The sequence below is a fragment of the Ursus maritimus genome, unplaced genomic scaffold (assembly GCF_017311325.1).
Source record: "Ursus maritimus isolate PB19 unplaced genomic scaffold, ASM1731132v1 scaffold_18, whole genome shotgun sequence".
Lineage (NCBI taxonomy): Eukaryota > Metazoa > Chordata > Mammalia > Carnivora > Ursidae > Ursus > Ursus maritimus.
The window spans coordinates 39,324,950-39,345,245 of NW_024424230.1; the positions used below are offsets into that span (position 1 = coordinate 39,324,950).

A 20,296-nucleotide genomic window follows, 5' to 3' on the forward strand; every position below is an offset into this window, starting at 1 on the left:
GGGGTTGAATTCTGCATGGTTTTGACGTGAGGGGCAGAGAGATGCATGTGCGGCATTGTGTTCAGTGATTTCTAAGGGAAGCTCCAGCGAGCCTAAAGTACGTTGGTGTGACTAGACAGGACTCTTGGGGGATGGCACGGAGGCAGACGCGTTGGAGGCTGAGCGAAGAAGTGCACGTGCAGAGAGCCACGTATGTGTGACGGCCCCAGCGCACTGCACCCACAGTGCACCCCGACTGCTTAATCAGGGAAGCCAAAATCAGTTGGAGGTTCCTCCTGGGTGGTTGGGCCTGAAGGCCCAAGACCATGGGGGTGGTTCTCCTTGGGACGGGGTGGAGATCACACTCATCCATGTGGTGTTGGTGTCGGTGCCTGGGCGGATGGAAGATTGTAAAGGGCACTGGGGGCCTCCTGCCAAGTATCACGTAGTGCTCTGCAAAGTGTCCTGCGTGAGAGCAGTTGAGCAGTAGAAAGAGGCCAGGCAAGCCATAGGGACACTTGGGGGCCTTTCTGCTGGTCAAATGGGGACAGGGTCAGTAAATCAGCTTGGTAGGCCACTAACTGGGGAAACAGCCTTTTTTGAGCCTGGTAACATGCCTAGCAATTATAGTGACCCCCAAAACGAGCTCTGATTTCTGCCTATTGTATAAAAATATGAAGACTGTTGGAAGGCTTGAATGGAAGGACTATGTATTATGTGTGTCCTAGTGGATAATTAGAGAGCTGTATGGGTGATTGTCCCCCAGAGGAGAGGCAAGCTCTGGGGAACTGCTGGGTCCACTCTTGGAGGTCAGAGTATGGGACCTCAGATCCTGCTGCCAGGGCTGGGACATTCTGTTTGCCCTCGTGGTGGGCTGGGAGTCTTTTGAGGAGCCCATAGCGCCTGAACAAAGGCTTCTGACTTGCGTCTGAGCTGTCTCGGATTAGAGACCCCTGATTTCCAGAGCTGCCCATACAGAGGGGCCTGTTGGTCATTGTATGTGGGAGGGAGCTGAGTCCAGGAGCCAGTCCTCCAGGGAGACTGATAAGGGGCCTGGAAGCCCTATATCTCCTAGGGCCCTCTGTTGGGTCACTAGCTGGAGGAGCAGAGGGGCCGTTTGCCTTTACTGGCAAATAAGATCTAGCCTTCAGGAAAATTATCTCTTTCATGTCTAGCTACAGCATTGATGTCGTCTAATGCCCATTATGCTGCATCTAACGCTATAGTGATTTGTAACAATATGGCCTTATAATTGAGGCGGGGAGGGGAGCTTTAAGAAGAACTCCTTTAGAGGGGCATGGGTGGCTCAGTCGGTTAAGCCTCCGACTCTTGATTTTGGCCCAGGTCATGATCTCAGGGTCATGGGGATCCAGTGAGGTCATGGGATCCAGTGAGTTGGGCTCCCTGCTCCACAGGGAGTCTGCTTCCCTTCTTTCTCTCCCTCTGCCCCTCCTCCCACTCTTACTCTCTCTCAGAAAGAAATAAATAGATCTTTAAAGAAAAAAAAAGAACTCCTTAGATTCTGGCCCCAAGGACACCTTCTGGGTTGGAAGTGGTCGGGTGCGGGGGGGGGGGGGGGAATCTGCAGAAGCAAGATGTTCAGCAAGATGTTATACGTATTGATCCATCCCAGTTTTACAGAGGAGGAGGCATGCTTCACCCAGGCTTGTCCACTCACAGTGAACCTGACCTGTTGTAACTGAGATGGATGGATGGGCCTGGGGCCCAGCCGTACGGACCCTCGTTAGGAGAAGCGGAGCCGCCTTGTCCTTACCCCTGCGGACTCCGGAGACTTGTTGGGGAGGTCTCTTCCTGAGAGTCTCTTCCCTTTTTTGTCTTCATCTCCTGCCTTGGTAGCTCAGTTCACTTGGGAGTGCTGTTGCTGTGGTGATAAGTCCGGAGTCTCCTCTAAGGTGTTTCTAATAAAATAGGCCTTTAGTACCTTGCGTGGGTTTTTTTTTTTTTTTTTTTTTTTTTAAAAATTTTTTTTTTTTTTGTACAAATTATGAATTTTGGGGTCTTTGGCCAATCTGGCTAGGGCAGGCATCTCAACTGCTGTAACCAAGAGCTTGGAGCCAGTTCCAGAGACCTGTAAGAGCCAATTAGCACTCTTCTCCTCCTCCCCATAGGCAGATTTTTCTAGAAAACCTTGACATTTCTATCCTGTGTAGTTACTTGTGTCTTTCTTTTCACACTGGCGGTTGGATGTTTTGGTTGTATGGGTAGTAACCTGGGATGGAGGTTGCCACTTCCCTAACTCATATACTGCCACCTCCTGTTCCAGGCTGTCCCAACCAACCCTCCAAGTGGTCGGGGTTCACCTCCACCAGTGCGACATGTGTCGCAAGCCTCAGGAATGTAGCAGCCACGATGAGGCATGGTGATAGGCCACACTGCTCAGTACAGCCCCGGCCATTTGAGCAGGGGTCCTACAAGGGTCTGGGGGTTTTTCAGCCTCCTCTGGGAACTCAGGAGGAGCTGCTATCCTGTGTTCAGGGACCCTGCTTTTAGTGAGAATTTGTTTTGCTCTACACCACGCCAGGGGTGGGACTCCTGATATCCTGTGGGGCTGGGGGATCATTTGCAACAGTAGCAAGGAATGTGGCAGCATCGTGGGTGCTGGCCCGGCAGCACCATGATACCCCGGGCAGAGCTGCCCCTGTCGTGTGTCAGGGCAGGCTTTCGAAGCTCAGCACCCCAGTCCCACCCACTACCACCGTAGGCCCAGCAGCCAGCCTCCCCTTGTGGCACTAATCTAGGGGAACTCTCCTTGCTCCTAGGATCTGATAGCCGCATCCCCTGTGCCTGCCTGGGGAAAGGAGGCAGAGCCCTGGTGTTCGTGGTTAGCTCACCTGGACCCACTGCTGGGACTTATGCATACGAGTATTACCAGTTACCTCCAGACCTGATACGTAGCAGGGACTTGTTTAGAGACTTGTGGGAAACACACATACCTCAGACTGGGGCCTGCTGGGGGTCGTCTCTGCAGGGGAGTGTGACTTTTACAACAGTGACAATTCAGGGTGGGGATTTGTGGCAACACCTGGCCGCCACAGTAGACAGCGGTGCCCAGCAATGCCACAGACTGCCAGCAAGCTGGGGCTCCTTCCCAGGGAGACGGAGCAGTCTTGAGAGGCAGTTAGTAAGCCATTTGTAGCTCCAGGGCTTTGTATGGGGATACAGACCGCACCCACAACCCCATCCTCATTGCCGGTTGTGTTGAGAAGCAGGAGCTGGTGTATTAAGAAGACCCACGTGGGGTTGGCAGGTAGCTCCCTCAGCATCTGAGCTCCCACTTTGGGGATGTGAAACCCAAACCCATGGGGTCGTTTTGATGGAAGTTTCAGTTTCAGGACAGCCCCACAAAGGAAGTAGTGTCACAAGATTTAATGACTTACAGATCCCAGAAGCAAGGGGACGCAGTGAGCTGGGGGAGGGGCAGCTCTCTGTTCAGGTGGAGTAAGCAGGAGACAGAGCAGGGGAGCCAGCACCTATCACTTAAATAGAGTGGTTGGGGCAGAGGTCGCTTAAGTTTTTTGTGGGCTTCATTCTACGTGGTTATTTTAAAAGGTGCCCTGGCAAAAGCAAAACAGGAACTTATGGCGGAAATCCTAAACTCAGGTCCTTATCTAAGTGTCCGGATTGGGGTGTGAGCAGGGTTATCATACTTGGAAATGCCCAGGCAGCACTCCAAAAAACAGAGTTGTTTGTCTCATCACACTCCACGCCACCCCACTGAATTCGTGTTTCCTCTTCCTGCTGTCTCTCTGATCACACTGTCAGTGTTCCCAGTGGTGGCAGTCTTATCTTGGAGGCCTGTCTCCTTCCCCCACTCCCATAGTAATGTTGCTGTGACCCCTGGCACGACAACGTCATGTCACTGGGTCGTCTTTGGCCTTCAGCCAGTAAGAGATGCGATTTCAGAGGAAAGAGCAATAAGCCCATGGGAGGGCTGCTGCGGGACTCTGAGGAATGTGCGTGGTGGGGCAGTTGGAAGGGAGGTGAACTCTGGGTACCTCGGGCGTTGGAGGAAGCAGTGGCCACTGGAGGCCCTGCCCACCGAAGAGAGAGAGAAGGCTTGCCTCCAGATTTGCCAGCGCCTGTGTGTTTGAGATGAGAACTAAACTAAATGAGGCTGGAGAGAGCTGTTGACCATAATGGCGATCGCCACTGTATCAGGTCCTGTCAAGCTGGAAAATGGGCAAAGAAATCGGTGTCAACAAGCACATAGAGAATCCCAGCTTCAGTGACTTCTCTGAACTGCCTGTAATTCAGCCTAAAATGACTATCATTTTTGCAGTCACGCATACCATTAAATGCGTCAGATTTATTTGTGTGAATTTTATTTGATTACGGTGGTAGATTCTGTTTTGGTCAGCGGAGTCTGTACTTAGGCTAATCAGTCTCATGTCGTGACCTGCCCTTCTCTGCACGTTCGCAGGTTATTCTTTCCTTTAGGTGAATCTTGTCACGTGGAAGGCCGAGTATTTGGTTATAAAAGACCACAAACATTGTCCGGAGAGCTGGCAGACATGAGAAGGTTGCACATTTTTTCCTCAGCTTACCCTTTGAAATGTGGACATTTGTATTTTAAAATACTTCTCTCTGGCATGCCTCAGTGCTTAGTGGAAGCTGCTGGTATTCCTGCCTACTTAGGAAGAAGGGAGGGATGGGAAGAGAGGCAGCTGTGAAGCCTTAGAATATAGAACCACAGGAGAAAGGGAAAGGGCTCTCTCCAGGAGGAGCTGAGGATTTTATATGGGGAATCAGGGCCACTCAGGCTCAGAGGACGAAGTGGGAAACCTCATTTGTTGGTGCATAGTTCATGAGACGAAGAGGGAGACAGAACTTAGTTCTGTAAGTTCTTAGTTCTGTTTTTGATGGAGTTAATGGGAATGGCTTTCCATCCAAGAGTCATTCCTGTTTTAGTGGCACGCGGCAGAGAAGCTGCTAGTAGAAACACCTCCAGAAATATATTTGTTAATTCAGAGAGTGAATGCCTACTAGGCCAGGAATATCTTAAAAGCCTAAAGTTTTCCGGTTTTACGTATCAGGTGGATACTGGGTAGGTGCGAAAATATGAATTTACTGAGTTGTGTTTGCAAATTCTCTGAAGAAATGGGAGTACAGTAGGGGAGAGTGATACTAGCCAACGTATATTGAGCGTGTACCTTTGTGGCTGATGGCTGTGCCTGGCCGTTCACACGCACTATTTTATCCAGTGGATGCAGCCACACTGGGAGGCAGGTCTCACCATCTGCTTTTACAGAGAAGGAGGCTGAAGCACCGAGAAGTTCAGTAGTGTCCCTAGTGCACAGAAGGTAGGATTCGGCGGCTCCCTGCCGGTCTAACTGCTTCGTTACCTCTCACGTACTGTGCTCTCATGCTGCCTGTGTGGATCACGTTGAATTTAAAAGACTTGAATAAGTTCTAAAATTACAATAATAAGCTAATTTGTAATGACATGCAAAAGTTTCCCAAAGAATAATAAAATATTCACTGTAGTCCTCAGAGCAAAAAGTTTAAACAATCTGATTTATCTTTGGCTGATTTACCAAAGGTAGTGGCGTGATCGTATGATGTATCATCCAGACCAAACCTGAAAGGGGGTGATACTAACAGTTATGTGGTGATAACAGGAATAAACCGTACTGTCCTGGTAACTAAGTTACGCCATCGCCCAACTGACTGTTGTTTGTCTTGCTTCATATTAAAACCGTTCTTCACGTGTTTGACCTTCTAGGGGGATTCCTCAATGTCAATGTAAGTGAAGTCAGTTTTGATGAAATTCATCAGCTCTTCTCCAAGGATTTAGATATTGAGCCAGGAGGTCACTGGAGGCCTAAAGACTGTAAACCCAGATGGAAGGTGAGGTGAATTTTTTCGTAAGTAATGTAATTGTTCCTGTGCGTCTGAGGGAGGAAAAGTGTGCTTGGTTCAGAAGATATAGTGAAATTTATTTGTCTCTGAAAATTTAAGACTTCAGAATTTTTGTCTTTAACGTGTAGGTATTCACAGTCCAAGGATGGTTTAGTAGTGTTACACGTGACGACTCCAAGCGTACCCGTGTGTTTACAAACTCTGTGCTCCTGTGTTGTCCCTCGGAGACCCTGCTCATAAGTACCTTGTTGGAGATTGGCTTGGAAAACAGATTTTTTTTCCTGTTTTCCCCGTTTCCTTCTCTGCCTTCTGCTGCTGTCCCGAATGATTACTGTCACCTGCAGGCACAGCCGCACCAAATCCTGGAACTGCGACTTCCAGCTGGGCTCACGCTGGGGTCCTCACAGTCCCAGAATCCTAACGAGGCGGCTCCGAGGTCCCGGGGGGACACAAAAAGGAAAACTTTGGGTTCTTCACCCCTATTTCATTCAGAAGGCAGAGCACAAGCTTTTTATCTTTTTGACACGTCAGAGTTCTAGTTAATGTTGTGTTTGAAAAACTATAAGGGAACGGGTCTGCCTCCGCTGCTTAAAATAAATTGAAATCACAGTTGCTCACAGTACTGTGAAAGTGGCTAGTGAGTGCACATTCCCGTACGGTGGTTACGTTTGAGTATTCACATAATTCAAGTGAAAACCACGTATGATTAAATCAAATGTGTGTCCTTAAGGATTGTGATATAGCCTTCATTTGGGAAGAGTTTTCAGTTCCTCTTTTCAATATTAGTATTTTCTAAAGTATTTGTCTTTTCATACACAAAATCACTGCTGAGGACTAGAATACAGATAAAAGCCCTCGGACTTAATTGGCCTTGAACTCTTTGTGTTTGGGGAAGTGTGTTATTTATATCTGCATCCGTAAGGCAGGACATTTATCTTGTCTAAGATAAGCACTAAACCCAGTTTTGTTGAATGGCGGTTACGAGATAAATAAATGCCTCATGACAAATTATTAAATAAATGTTTGGGTTTTTGTGCTTCAAACACATTGTAAAGCTGCTTAAATGGATTCCAGTACAAATTTTGGCAAATCATTCATTTTACAGTTGTCTGGTCAGATTCTGTTAATAAGTGAATCTTCATATTTCATGATTGATTTTTCTAATACTTGTAGATAAAATAGGGCCGAATTCACACAATTCTACTTTTTAAAAATGTCCTGGGCAAATAAATGATTTTTCTTACTTGGGTGATGAGTGTGTATATTGAATACTAATGAGAGAAAAAAGCACAATTAATCACAATGGCTGTGGGGTGGCAAGGTCTGTTGATGTGGGTACTGCATACTGCTCCAATGTACACGGTGTGGTATAGTGAAATAATCTGGGATTGAAAAAATTAAGTATTCTTGTTCTTTCGTCATTGGTCTATATCAGACACTGGATTTTAAATTTTATGGTTTTCTTCTTCTCATTTTCTGGGAGAAAGGTATATCACACACAGAAGTAGTTCCTGTTTAAAGATTTTAGTAGACTGTGAACTCCACGCGAATGACTAGGTGACAATATTGGAAGTGCAGTTCCTAGGAGCAAGCTAATTCAGGGATCTAAAAATAAGCTTATTTTATTTAGGAACCGTATGGTAATGCTGCTCTTATTTCAACTTGACGCAAACCCTTCTCAGAATACAGTTTCTAGTTCTGAGCTATGCAGCTAAAGGTAGGAGAGGAAATTTGGACATCATTCAGAGGTGACTTGAACTTGCCGTATTTAATTGAGTAAGGACTCTCCCCCTCCTCTCCCTGCCCCGGACTTGTTTACGTTCTCCTAATGTCCCATTCCAATCTTGGAACAGAGCTGAGGGAGAAGGAGAGAAAAAATTACTAGATTTATGTTACACATGTGCTACCAACTTGATTCTTCATATTTGATGTTCTTTTTTTAAAAAAAAATACCAATTAAGTTCATTGATGGCCAATTAATTGGAACTGAGATCTTCTAAATCTGATGATTTCAGCAATTCTCAGGTATTTTTGAACACTAGAGGTTCAAGTGGAAAAGTCAGCACACACTGGAGGCCTTATGGAGGGAGGCAAGCTTATTTCTATAAGGAGACTTGAAGGGGAAGATGGTGATGCTTTTCCAAACATTAAAAGTAAAGTGTTCACCTGTGGCATTGCCTTTCCATTCAGGGGTCAGGGGGAGGTCTGAACTGCTTCTGCCTAAAACCTAAGGGCTTAAAGAACCAGGCAGCTGCCCACTGCACATTATCTGCTCAGAGGCATAGGGTTCCATTTCTCATCCCAGATGGCTCAGAGACGAGTCTTAGCCACCTGTTCAGAACTACCAGGGTGTTTAGTAAAAATGACGATTCTTGAACGTAATGCTCAGACATTCTGATTCTGTTGCTGGAAAGGGACAAGAACCTGCCGTTTTTATCAAGTGCCTCCTGTTTGAGAAGCTCCTGTAGATACTGGAAATGGGGAGGCAGAGGGAGATGAACCCAGAAACACTGCAGGAGAATGAGAGCACAGCGGCTTCTCCTGTGTTCCGTCTTCGTCAGTGGCAGAGACCAGTGTGCCCTTGCTGGAGGCAAGCGTGAAGCTGGTCGTTTAGGGACACCGTAGCTGCTGGTGTGCTTGAAGTTTGGAAGTAGGACAAATACTTGGTGGGAAATGTATGTAGAAAACATTTTTCTTGCTAATCTCTTCATGGTGAATATAAGAGAAAATAAGCAAGTGAGAAAAATAGGTGCATAAATTCAGTAAGATTAGTGGTTTAAAATGAGCGCAAACTGAATGGGATAATTTTGCTTGAATAAGAGGTGGTGAGGAGAGATTCATGAAGACAAAGTGTTGTTTTGCAGAAGATAATGACCAGATGTTGTGTGTCTCCACTGGAAATGCATCAACAGGAGAGTGGCTCCAACAGTGAATTCAACCTTGAAATATATTATTGCAGAACACTGAGACCTTCATTTTCTAGACAATAAATTGTAAACTGTTGAGAATGTCATTCCACAGCCACAAGAAGGGACATGCGAAATGAATTTTTAAGATACTGGTTAGCTTTATTTTAATAAAAACTATTCAGAATATTTGATAGCCATCTCATTAAAAAATGGACATTTGTTTGCTATTAAGACAACAGTTTAGCTTATTTTGAATTTGCCAAGACAGTGGTAATTTCTTTTCTATTATTCTCAGTTTCTTTATAAGATTAAGAAAGAAAAACAACTCTTGATATTTTAAATGCTTCATTGAACAAACGACTGTATTAGGGACTATGACTTTGTCTTGTTTATTCTTATATGTTCAACTCATCAGTCAGTGCAGTTGTAGTTAATTAATATGGACTCCACAGCCATTTAATAGCTTCTTTCCTTAAATATCTATAATTCTCCTTAACTGCTTTTATAGCCCATTTACATTATGTCCTAGGCGGCTAACTTGTGGCCAGATTCAAAATGAGGAAGGGCAAGCTTGATGCTTATTTCTGCAGAAGATATCATGCTGTTCCCTTCAGATAAGGCCAGTGGTAGGGATCTGTTCTCACCATCTGACCCCTTTCTCTCCTTTGACTTTTCATAGCAGTTTGCTCTCCTAAGAGTGAACCGAGGGGTCCCTAATGGCTTTGGGAGTTGTATTGATTTGGGAATAGTGTGGCTCTGCTGGCAGTGGTCACTGACTCCCAGCAGCAGGTCCGAGTCACTGGGGAGGGGGCAGAAGGGACTCTTAGCTGTGGGGTAGCTTTGCTCCGGCTGCCTTGTCGTCCTCAGTTCAAGAGGTGTCTTACGGATGAGCCAGATGGGAATGGGATCCAAAGTGGGGCTGGCAGAGGCACCAGAACCTCTTGAGTTCCTACCACATACCAAGTAGAAAACAGTGTGAACATGAAGACAGCAGTGTCATAGTGGCCATCATGCCTTCCTGCTACCTCATCACCATCAAGGAAAATTAGTGGTGGTGTTTCTAGTTTAGACATTCTCAGTCTAAACTACATTTTGTGGGCTTTTTAAAATAAAACTATTTTAATAACTGAAAAATTTCTCTCGTTTATGATCCTGGTAACGTAAAATACACAAGTAAATGTTACTTTTTTCCATTGACTATGTCTAATGTCACGTCCTAATTTCACAAATAGGATTAGGTCCTAAACCTGTGCCCTTTCAATTATTTGCATTTATTCATTCACTGGTAAAAATTATTTCATATAAGTGAATTTCAATAAGTCCCAGATTTAACATTCCTACAAGATTTTCTGTTATAACCAGGTTAGACTGTTGGAATATAGAGTGACACATTAATATTGTAATTAGATATATTTTGACTGTTATGTTCTTTGAAAATCCAATGATTTGGGGATTTATAATTTGTATAAAACTTTTAATTTCAACTTGTATTAGAAAATTCACAATTACAATAAATCCAGCTTAGCTCAGAAACTGCTAAGAAAAGTAATGTTTAGAAAACATTTCATCTTTTTCAAGGGCAAAATCTAAATTGTAGGGCAGCTTAGTTTTTATGACAGAGTTTGGATCCAGGAAATAGAGGATTCGAATAAGTGATGGTTGACAATATTCATTTATTCTTATTTTATAAGAACACGTTTTAGATAGATGGTGTTTTTTAGTCTTGATTTTCAGAGTCCCAATACATTTTTTTTCCTATTAGAAGAAACATTGATTTACTGAGAAACTGTTTAATTTCCATATATGTGGGGTTTTTTTTGTTCTTTAGATTATGTAAGAAACATTTCTTTGGCTGTTTATAAAGGACATATTTCTCTGTTTTCTGCTGCTTACATTACTTTTTTTTGTTAAGCTTAACATTTTAATGTAATTTTATTATCAATTTCATTTAGAACTCAGCATTATCCTACCACCAAAATAAACATAACATGTATCAAAAATTTAATTGTGAATTTTGATTAAATGAAAAATGTTAATATAATTATGAAACTTCCATGATATATAACCCTAGGCCAGATAAGCCACATGTAGGATAGTAGATATTCAAGTGGAATCTCTTTTAAATTCAGTTTAAAAGCCATGAATTTATTATTTATGATCTACTTTAAAACCTAGAAGTTACTCTTGACATATCCCTTCCCCTGACTCTTCTTATCCAATCCATAATAAACCAGTCCTGTTAATTTACTTCTTAAATGTTTCAAAAATTCATGTACCTCTCCTCTTCACCCTCCCCTCAGTTCTAGCTACCATTGCCTCTTGACTAATTGTGTTAATGTCCTAAGCAGCTCTCTGACTATTTTGGGCTTTCTCCAGTCTACTCTCCATCCCCAAATGGGGTTTTATCACTTTTAATGAATCTTTCCAAAATTTCCCATGGTGTTGATAGAATAAAGACCACGATCTAAGGAGTGGCCCTCAGAGCCCACTTATACCTCCCCAGGTTCACAAGACCCTAAGTGGCACAAAGGCAAGGGCCATGTCAGTGTTTTCTCACTGTTGGATCTCTGGTGAGAAAATCCATAAAGGTAGGACTTTAACACCTTCAGAAATTTTTAAGGATCAGTTTTTCTTTTTACCTCCAGGGCTTGCTGCTCTATTTATTTACATACGTGACTATTTTGTTTTTGAAGGTGGCAGTTCTCATTCCTTTCCGTAATCGTCATGAACATCTTCCGATTTTTTTCTTGCATCTGATTCCGATGCTCCAGAAGCAGAGGCTAGAATTTGCCTTTTATGTCATTGAACAGGTGAGAATATTGTTCTTTTCTTTTTTTTTTAATTTTTAAAAAAAATTTTAAATTTTTATTTCTTTAGAGAGAGCATGTGTGTGAGTGGGGCACAAGGGCAGAGGAGAGGGAGAGAGAGAATCTCAAGTGGGCTCCATGCTCAGCACAGAGCCCTATGTGGGACTCTCTCTCATGACCCTGAGATCATGACCTGAGCCTAAATCAAGAGTTGGGCGCTTAACTGATCCACACAGGTGCCCCTAGGCTAGAAAATTTTTCAAAATGGTAACTTAAGTATACTGGAACTTAATAAACTCTTAGATATGGTGGGATTAAAAATGTTTAGCTTAAGGTGAATCTTTGGTTTTATATTTGGGTAAATTCTCATTTGGGATTGAGCGTGATCTATCTATCTATCTATCTATCTATACACATACACACATACACACATACACACATACACACACACCATGTTTTGTTAATGCATTTATCAGTTGATGTGCTCCTGTCATTTTTAATCATCATGTCTTACCTATTAAAGGGAAACAGTTTTCAAATTATTCTTCATATTACCAGCTAGTTTTTTCTCTATAAATATTTTTCATGTCTCAATATTCCATATATGCAATTTCTTTCAGTCTTATTTGAACCCCTTGAGGATATTTACCATACTTTTGATTTTTTCCACTTCTGTCATTGCCTAGTTTTATAAAGTATCATCTTGGATTTCTTTCCTCATCTTTTCCCTACCCCACCTCCCAAGCACTAGGGCACTTGCTGAATTTTATCAGTGATTTCTAGGTAGCATTTCTAAGATAGTGCATTTTGTTTGTGTTTCAAATATATTGTAGCTTGGGTACTTTTGGTTTTGACATTGATAACCTCATTTTATCCTGATATTCCTTCTTTTTACTCACACTGGACCTGACTAAAAATGGATGTCCTTACTTATCAGTAGACAGAAAGTGACCTAGCTTATATTATTAGATGCTTCCGGGTTTGTTTCTTTGTGGAACATATTCAAAATTTGTCCTAAGAGTATTACATATAATATGCTTTCCCAGCTCTTTTGTGGCTTATTCTAGATCTGCTCTTCACTTTTTGCCTCTGTTTTTTCCCCTGGAAATACTTGGTATTTATTATAATTTATGCTTCTCTGTATGTAAATCATCCTTTTAAGGTGATTTGTTCCTGTGCAGTGATGCATATAATGCGTATATACTTTCTAATGTGACAACCTATACTGTGAAAATTGATTTTTTTTTAATCTGATAACAAATCAAAATTTCTAGCTTCTTTCATGATAGCCCTTGTTAAAAAACCTCCAGGTCAGTTCTACCAACTGCTAGTTTCCTCTTTTGAAACGTCAGTGTCCTTGCTGTGTTGGGAGGTGGGATGGCTGCGTCTGCATTTTTACGGTCCACTGCGCCCCCAGCTGAGCGGTGAAAGAGGGCACTGGGCTTGTGTTTTCAAAGGCATGTTCTTCTGAGAGTCCAACACCACAGAATTATTTTGTGTGTGTGATGAAGCGACCTTTGCAGAGCAGCTAATATCCATATTTTATAAACCTCTTCAGTCTAAATCTCAGCCTTGATCAATATTAATTCAGGCCCATGTATTTGATAGCGGGTGGTTTTGAGGTAGTAACATTTTTACCATGTATGAAATAGAAGAGTGATTTTTCTGCTGGGCCGGTGCCCAGAAGCGCGAAGCAGTTGAAGAACAGCTTAGAACCCCTAGTGAAATATGGAAGAGTGTACACATACTTACCACTTCTTCTTTTCAAACTCCTAAAACGAGAGTGAAAGAAAAATACTTAAAAAAAAAAAGTGTTTAAAGCAGAAGGACAAAGAGATGGTCGTTGAGAGATTGCAACATATTTCTGGAAGTCAGGAAGCAGATGGGACACTAACAGCTCCCTTAGTAGAGCAGAGAATGTTCAAAACCATGTGCGTTGAGGGCGATTGTGACAAGCGTTGAGTCCGTTTGCTGGACAAAGTCCTGTGGATCTCGGCAGTTGAAAGATGTCGCCGATGGACTGAATTTACCCAGCTAAGGTAACAGGATTATTTAAAAGTTTGATTACAAAACACTCATATTCCCAGTTCCTCATCTTTGCTTATGTTGCAAGGTGATTACTCCACCGTGTCTTGTAAAAAATGAAAGTTTAAGTTTATCCTCTGGAGAAACCACACCAAAGGAAGTCCTAACTGTGCTGGCCCAGCTCACCTGGGGGGCCTAGGGTTAAGTAAGTTTGCATGCCAACCCTAGGGACCCTCAGGCCCTTTTCTCCATCTGGTTTTTTGAAGCCAGCAGTTAGGCATGAATCCCCCCACCCCCTCCAACTGAGGTAGGGCAAGAGTGGTGTCTTTGTTAGAGAAACAGATTAGCCCCAGGGAAAAGATGCCTAATCTAATATTTAGGCATTTCCAAAGGAAGAGGCCCGCTCACCGCTTTATCACCTCCATTTAGCCCTTTCCTTCATTCAACAATGGGGCTACAGCAGTGAACACAGCAAGGCAAGGCCCCTCATTCTGGTGAGGAGAGAGAGACAATAAATAATTTGCCATTTGTCAGGAGGTGTTCGGGGCTAAAAGGGCAAAGAGAGCAGTAAAGGCAGGAAGATGTGCTCTTTTTATACAGAGTGTTCAAGGAAGGCCTCTTGGAGGAGGTGAGGTTGGAGCAGCCCTGAGTCATGTGAGGGGATGTGGATTCCAGGCAAGTGTGTGGTGTGTTTGTGGAGAGGTCATCTGGACATCGCTGGAGCGGTGGGTGCGGGACAGTGTTGGGAGGGAAGTCAGAGAGGGCGTGAGAAGCAGCTAATGGAGGGCGGGGCAGGCCAGGGTGAGGACCTGGATTATCACAGTGAGGCTGGGAGACGCCGGAGAGTTTTGAGTAGTGCAGCGACGCGATCTAACTGAGGCTTTGAAAAGATGACTGTGGTGAGAGCAGATGGAGTGGGGCCAGGGCGGAGATGAGGGCAGCCCCGGAGCTTTTGCAGATGTGCGGGCAGGAGGAGACGTGGGCTTGTGCCGCTGGGGTGGCGGAGGGGGAGGCGAGCTGTGGCGCGGTTTGGCTGGCTACACTGGGTTGAAAAGTAGTAGTATTGCTGACGAATCGGATGTGCATCGGGAGCGATGGAGAATTGTCAGCAGTGCCAGGGCGTGTGTCTTCAACTAGGGTGTTGCCATTTTCTGGGCTATGAACGTGCAGGACACAGGGGAGAGGAATGGGGCTTTTGGTTTTTTATTTCAGTTTGGTTTGGGGATTTGCTTGTGTACATGTTGTGCGTGTGTGGCGTATGTGTTTGAGTCAAGAGTGGGATGCCACAGACCTCACATGCGTTCGTGGAGACTCTCCCCAGCTTTTTAGTGCCTCACTCTTAAGCGCAGATGCTAAGGCTTCTCAGAATTCGAAGAAAGTCTGCACAAAAGGAGACCAAACCAATCCAACAAGAGGGAGTGTAGAGAATAGAGAAAATGAAGGAAAATCTTAAAAGAACAACAAAAGCTCATAGTCAGTATCCACAGAGAGTAAAGATAATGAATCTGCAAAAATGGGACATCATAAAGGAAGAATAGTCAGAATAAGGATGTTATTGTAAAAGAAAATGCCCTAACTAAAACAAAACTTTTACAATGGCTGGAAGATAAACTTAAGAACATATCTCCTAAATAGAACCAAAACATAAGAAATTAAGAAGATCAACTGGTACCAGTATGGCATGGGGGTAACCACTTCCAAGATGGCCCTGAAGGATTTTGGCCTCTGTGTAGCCAGGCCCCTGTGTGGTCTCTTCCTGCAACAAATGTGGGCTGACTGGCACGGGCAGCCCAACTGCAGAATGGCAGCATGGGATTTCTGAGGGCAGGTCCTGAAAGACCTTGCTGCCTCTGCGTCGGTCTCTTGGATCCCTCACTGTCAGGGAAGCTAGCTACCAGGTCATGAGGACACGCAAGCAGGCCTGGAGGGGACACCGGCTTGGCAGCAGCACCTTGCTGGCTGTGTGAGCGAGCCGCCTCGGAAGCAGATCCTCCAGCCGAGGCCCAGACGTCACGGAGTAGAGAGAAGGCATCTGTGCCGTGCTGTCAGAATTCCCGGCTCACAATTAGCTGTAGACTCACTAATCCGAGTTCTGGAAAAATAGAGCAGGAAAAACCTGGGCAGGGAGTGGAGGGGAAATGACCAAAGAAATAATATAAGAAAATTTCCCAGAAGGAAAGACACGTCTTCAGATTAAAGGAACTCACATGTACACACGAATAAAATATAGATCCACTGTGAAGCATGTTATTTTGAAATTTTAGAATACAAATTAAAAAAAAGATATCAAGAAGGTTCTGGAGGAAGAATTACCAGTGATTATATATCAGGATCATAGGAACCTTCTCAGTAATGCTGATAGCTAGAAAATTGTGGAGCCATGCCTTTATAATCCTAGGGGAGGGATGCCAGGGGGCTCAGTCAGCTAAGCCTCTGCCTTTGGCTCAGGTCATGATCCCAGGGTCCTGGGATCGAGTCCTGCATTGGGCTCCTTGCTCAGCAGGGAGCCTGCTCCCTCTGCCTCTGCTTGCCGCTCCCCCTGCTTGTGCTCTCCCTTTCTGCCAAATAAGTAAATAAAATCTTTAAAAAAATGATTCTAGGGGAAAGTGATTTTTAACCTAGAAATTTTTACCCAGCTAAAATGTCAGTCAGGTGTTAGGGTAGACTGATGGCATTTTCTAGCATTCATTGAGTAAATATATATATAGATATTTATTACTAAATATTATATATAAATACTATAAGTTTATATAAATATAATATAAACATATATATATGTTTACATTATACATATATATGTTATATGCATTTATATATAAATATACATTATATATAATATAGATATTAGTATATACATATATGCATACAGATGTACATTATATGCATTTATATATACATATACATTATATATAATATATTATTAATATAATTATATAAATATAATTTATATTTATTACTATATATATATTTCTTTTTTTCTTCTCATGGACCCTTATTTTGGAAGCTGCTGAAGGATATGCCTCAGCAAATGGAGAAAGCCAAGTCAGGGACAGGACAGGGGTGATGTTAGGGAACAAAGAAGTCCTAGGATGAGAGGTGCCCATGGTCAGACCAGTCCAGACTGGAGCAAGAATTCAGGGCGGTGGAAGTTGAAATTGGGCTTGAGAGGGTGGAAAAGGAATTGATAGATGACTTGATGTGTTTGAATTACATCAATTATTAATAAGTAGAAGGCATATCTATTGGGGCTTTTGCACAGAGTAATAATACTTACATAGAAAACTAAGAAAACAGAAGCTGGTTATTATTAATCCCAGTTTGAAAAAGAAAACAGAATTGTAATTCACTTGGCACTCAAGAAATATTTATGCAGTCCTAATAATGTAAACACTATTGGTTTAGCCAAAAACTGATATAACTGTATTGGGAAAATGTCTGGAGAAGCAGTGGGTGGGGTGGCGTGAATCCTCAAGTGACCATGGTACGAAGTCAGGAGACAATGTCTAACGTTAACGAAACCGGGAAATGTCTGAACTCTCATTACCTTGCAGTATGGAGAGAAGTACTAGAGTAAACTACTAGAGGAGGTGAAAGGCTCTGCTTATGGAAGATGAAGATGGGTTAGACATAGAACTTCTTATATATAAAGTATTATGTCCACATTTAATAAAAAACAATTTTTTCAAACCCTAGCGGAAAGGAGTTCATTCACATTGATGTTGATGTGCCAGTAATGACACTATAATTTAACTCCCTTCCTTTTTGTTCTCCTTTTCACTGGTGAAGAAAGAAGCTGTAAAAAGTAAAGTGATTTCTGTTACCTCAAGTTAGTGCAGGACTCAGGACTATAGATTAGTCATTTCTCACTCCCGCGGCACCTCTGGGGATGACTGTGTCTGGTATCTCCTCTGCTTCTGTCATCATCCTGTTTTGTTGTCTGGTTTGGAAATGATTTTGAGAAATATTGCTAAGGCGTGGATAATTGCTCTTTAATTTCCTTCAGATACAGAATGAGGCAATTTAATTGCCAGTGCACCTTCATATAATTTCCCTCATAAGTAAAAGGAAGTGGATATTCCATAGGAAGTAGGGTTCTGTGTAAAAGTGCCTGTCTTCTTTTCCCTTAAAATGTTCTTGGTCTGTGTCATAAGCAAGAATAATAAAAATAAGAAGTGTTTGTTTGCCCGGGCACTTTAATAGATTTTTCTTAAAATAAAGGAAAATAGTTGTAATGAAGTTGGGTTTTGTGTATTCAGTTCCACTTGATTTTGTCTCTAGAAATGTCTGTGTCTTTATTGTAAGTATTAACAGTGGGGAGTTAGCTCTCGCTGGCCTTGTTCCGTAAGCGGGGAGGCCTACCGCTTGTCCAGTCCCAGTTAACTTCATACTTCTCTTAGTCTTAACACATATGGAAAGCTTCACTAAAAAAATGCAACCTATATTATTTTTAATGGTTTTGCTTTTTTCCCCCGGTCATAAATGATCTATATTCTCATGTATTTAAAGTAAAACAGGAACGTTCTGTAAATGCACTAGGTAACAGCAGTGTGTTCTTATATGTAGCCAAAGCACAAAAGAATGTAGTAAGTAGATCCAAACAGTGTATTGGAAGATCCTGACATGTTTTTTATTTTATCTAGTTGATTTGGATGTATTTACTATTACTATTATTTGACCTCGATTCAACAAGTTAGAAAGCCATAGAAAAGTCAGATGACAAAGCCTGACTCCGTTTCTGTTCTCCTTTGTGAAGACTGGCACACAGCCTTTTAACCGTGCGATGCTCTTCAATGTGGGCTTCAAAGAGGCCATGAAAGACAGTGTCTGGGACTGCGTCATCTTCCATGACGTGGATCATCTACCCGAAAATGACCGAAACTATTACGGCTGTGGAGAAATGCCACGTCATTTTGCAGCAAAGCTGGATAAGTACATGTATATGTGAGTAATATGCATTCCTCCTGATAGCGGACAGTATACTTACGTGTCATTGAAGTGGTAGCTCTCTTAATGTGCCTGGATCTGAGAGGGCTCAAAAGACTAAGAGTATCTTTAACTGCACTTCGTCCTCACAGGGAGCCAGGATATAGAGTCACTTGCCCACCGGCTAGGTGCTTCCTCATGCAGAGGTTCGCATGTGGGTTGATGGGAAAGAGAACCTGGGTTCTCTGTGAAGCAAATGTAGATTTAACTTCTGGTTCCACACTTACCAGAGATAGGACTTGGTTAGTTCCTTCTGTCTCTGCATGTTGGTTTTCTTGTTCGTTGGAGTAGTAGAGTCCGTCCTAGGGCCGTAGGAGACCACACACACCCGTAGTAGAGTCCGTCCTAGGACCGTAGAAGACCACACACACCCGTAGTAGAGTTCGTCCCTAGGGCCATAGGAGACCACACACACCCGTAGTAGAGTTCGTCCCTAGGGCCGTAGGAGACCACACACACCCGTAGTAGAGTCCGTCCTAGGGCCGTAGGAGACCACACACACCGGTAGTAGAGTCCGTCCCTAGGGCCGTAGGAGACCACACACACCGGTAGTAGAGTCCGTCCTAGGGCCGTAGGAGACCACACACACCGGTAGTAGAGTCCGTCCTAGGACCGTAGAAGACCACACACACCCGTAGTAGAGTCCGTCCTAGGGCCGTAGGAGACCACACACACCCGTAGTAGAGTTCGTCCCTAGGGCCGTAGGAGACCACACACACCCGTAGTAGAGTTCGTCCCTAGGGCCGTAGGAGACCACACACACCGGTAGTAGAGTTCGTCCCTAGGGCCGTAGGAGAGTAGAGTCCGTCCCTAGGGCCGTAGGAGACCACACACACCGGTAGTAGAGTCCGTCCCTAGGGCCGTAGGAGACCACACACACTGGGCCTGCCCTGTGTAGTCACACGTAGCACATGGCGGCTCTCTTTTTTTTTTTTTTTTTAAGATGTTATTTATTCATTTGAGAGAGAGAAATACAAAGAGATAGTGAGAGAGAACACAAGCAGGGAGAATGAGCAGGGGGAGAGGGACAAGCAGACTCCCAGCTGAGCAGGGAGCCCCACGTAGGGCTTGATCCCAGGACCCTGGGATCAGGACCTGAGCTTAAGGCAGACGCTTAACCGACTGAGCCACCCAGGCACAACCTCCCCCAACACATTTACCCACATCTGCCTATCTACTGATCTCAGGTTTCTCCCAAACCACTGATCTGGGAAAGAATAATCTAACTGGCGTGGGAAGCCCAACAGCGCCACAAATGCTTATCAGCCCTGTTGAACCCCAACTGGTGCTATAACTGGAATCCTTGCTTCTCACATGTAAGCCTCATGCAGTCTCCTGGGACAGTGTGATTGTCTTTGGGGTCAGTATTGCTGTTAGTGTCTTTGGGTGCCTTTGGCCAGTGGGGCCAAGATTGCTTTCTTCTGCACCCAGTGAGTTCATGCAGGAGCTGCTCCCCCATCTTCTGTGCCCACACCGGATCTCAGCTGGCATACAGCACTTCTTCCCCACAGGGAATGACATGAGAGTCCTCCCACAAAAAAAAAAGAAATCTGCTCTCTCTCCTTCTCTGAGGCAGCTTTGCTCTAGTCCTGGCCGGAGTTCTCTCAGCTTGGTTAATGGATGGTGTGCATGGTCATATTTCCCTGCTGGCCCCCCACATTGACCGGACCTCCGTACAGGCTCTGGCATGCCCCTTCCCAGTGGCACGTTTGG

General features: G+C 43.8%; 1 protein-coding gene across 1 annotated transcript in view; it reads left to right on the forward strand.

Moving 5' to 3' along the window:
- Positions 1-20,296, forward strand: part of B4GALT6 (beta-1,4-galactosyltransferase 6) — a 67,960-nt gene that overhangs the window by 39,914 nt on the left and 7,750 nt on the right. The window contains exons 4-6 of the mRNA XM_008690958.2: positions 5,723-5,847; positions 11,462-11,578; positions 18,354-18,541. Of these exons, the coding sequence (XP_008689180.1) occupies positions 5,723-5,847; positions 11,462-11,578; positions 18,354-18,541 (430 nt within the window). The remainder of the gene's footprint in view (positions 1-5,722; positions 5,848-11,461; positions 11,579-18,353; positions 18,542-20,296) is intronic.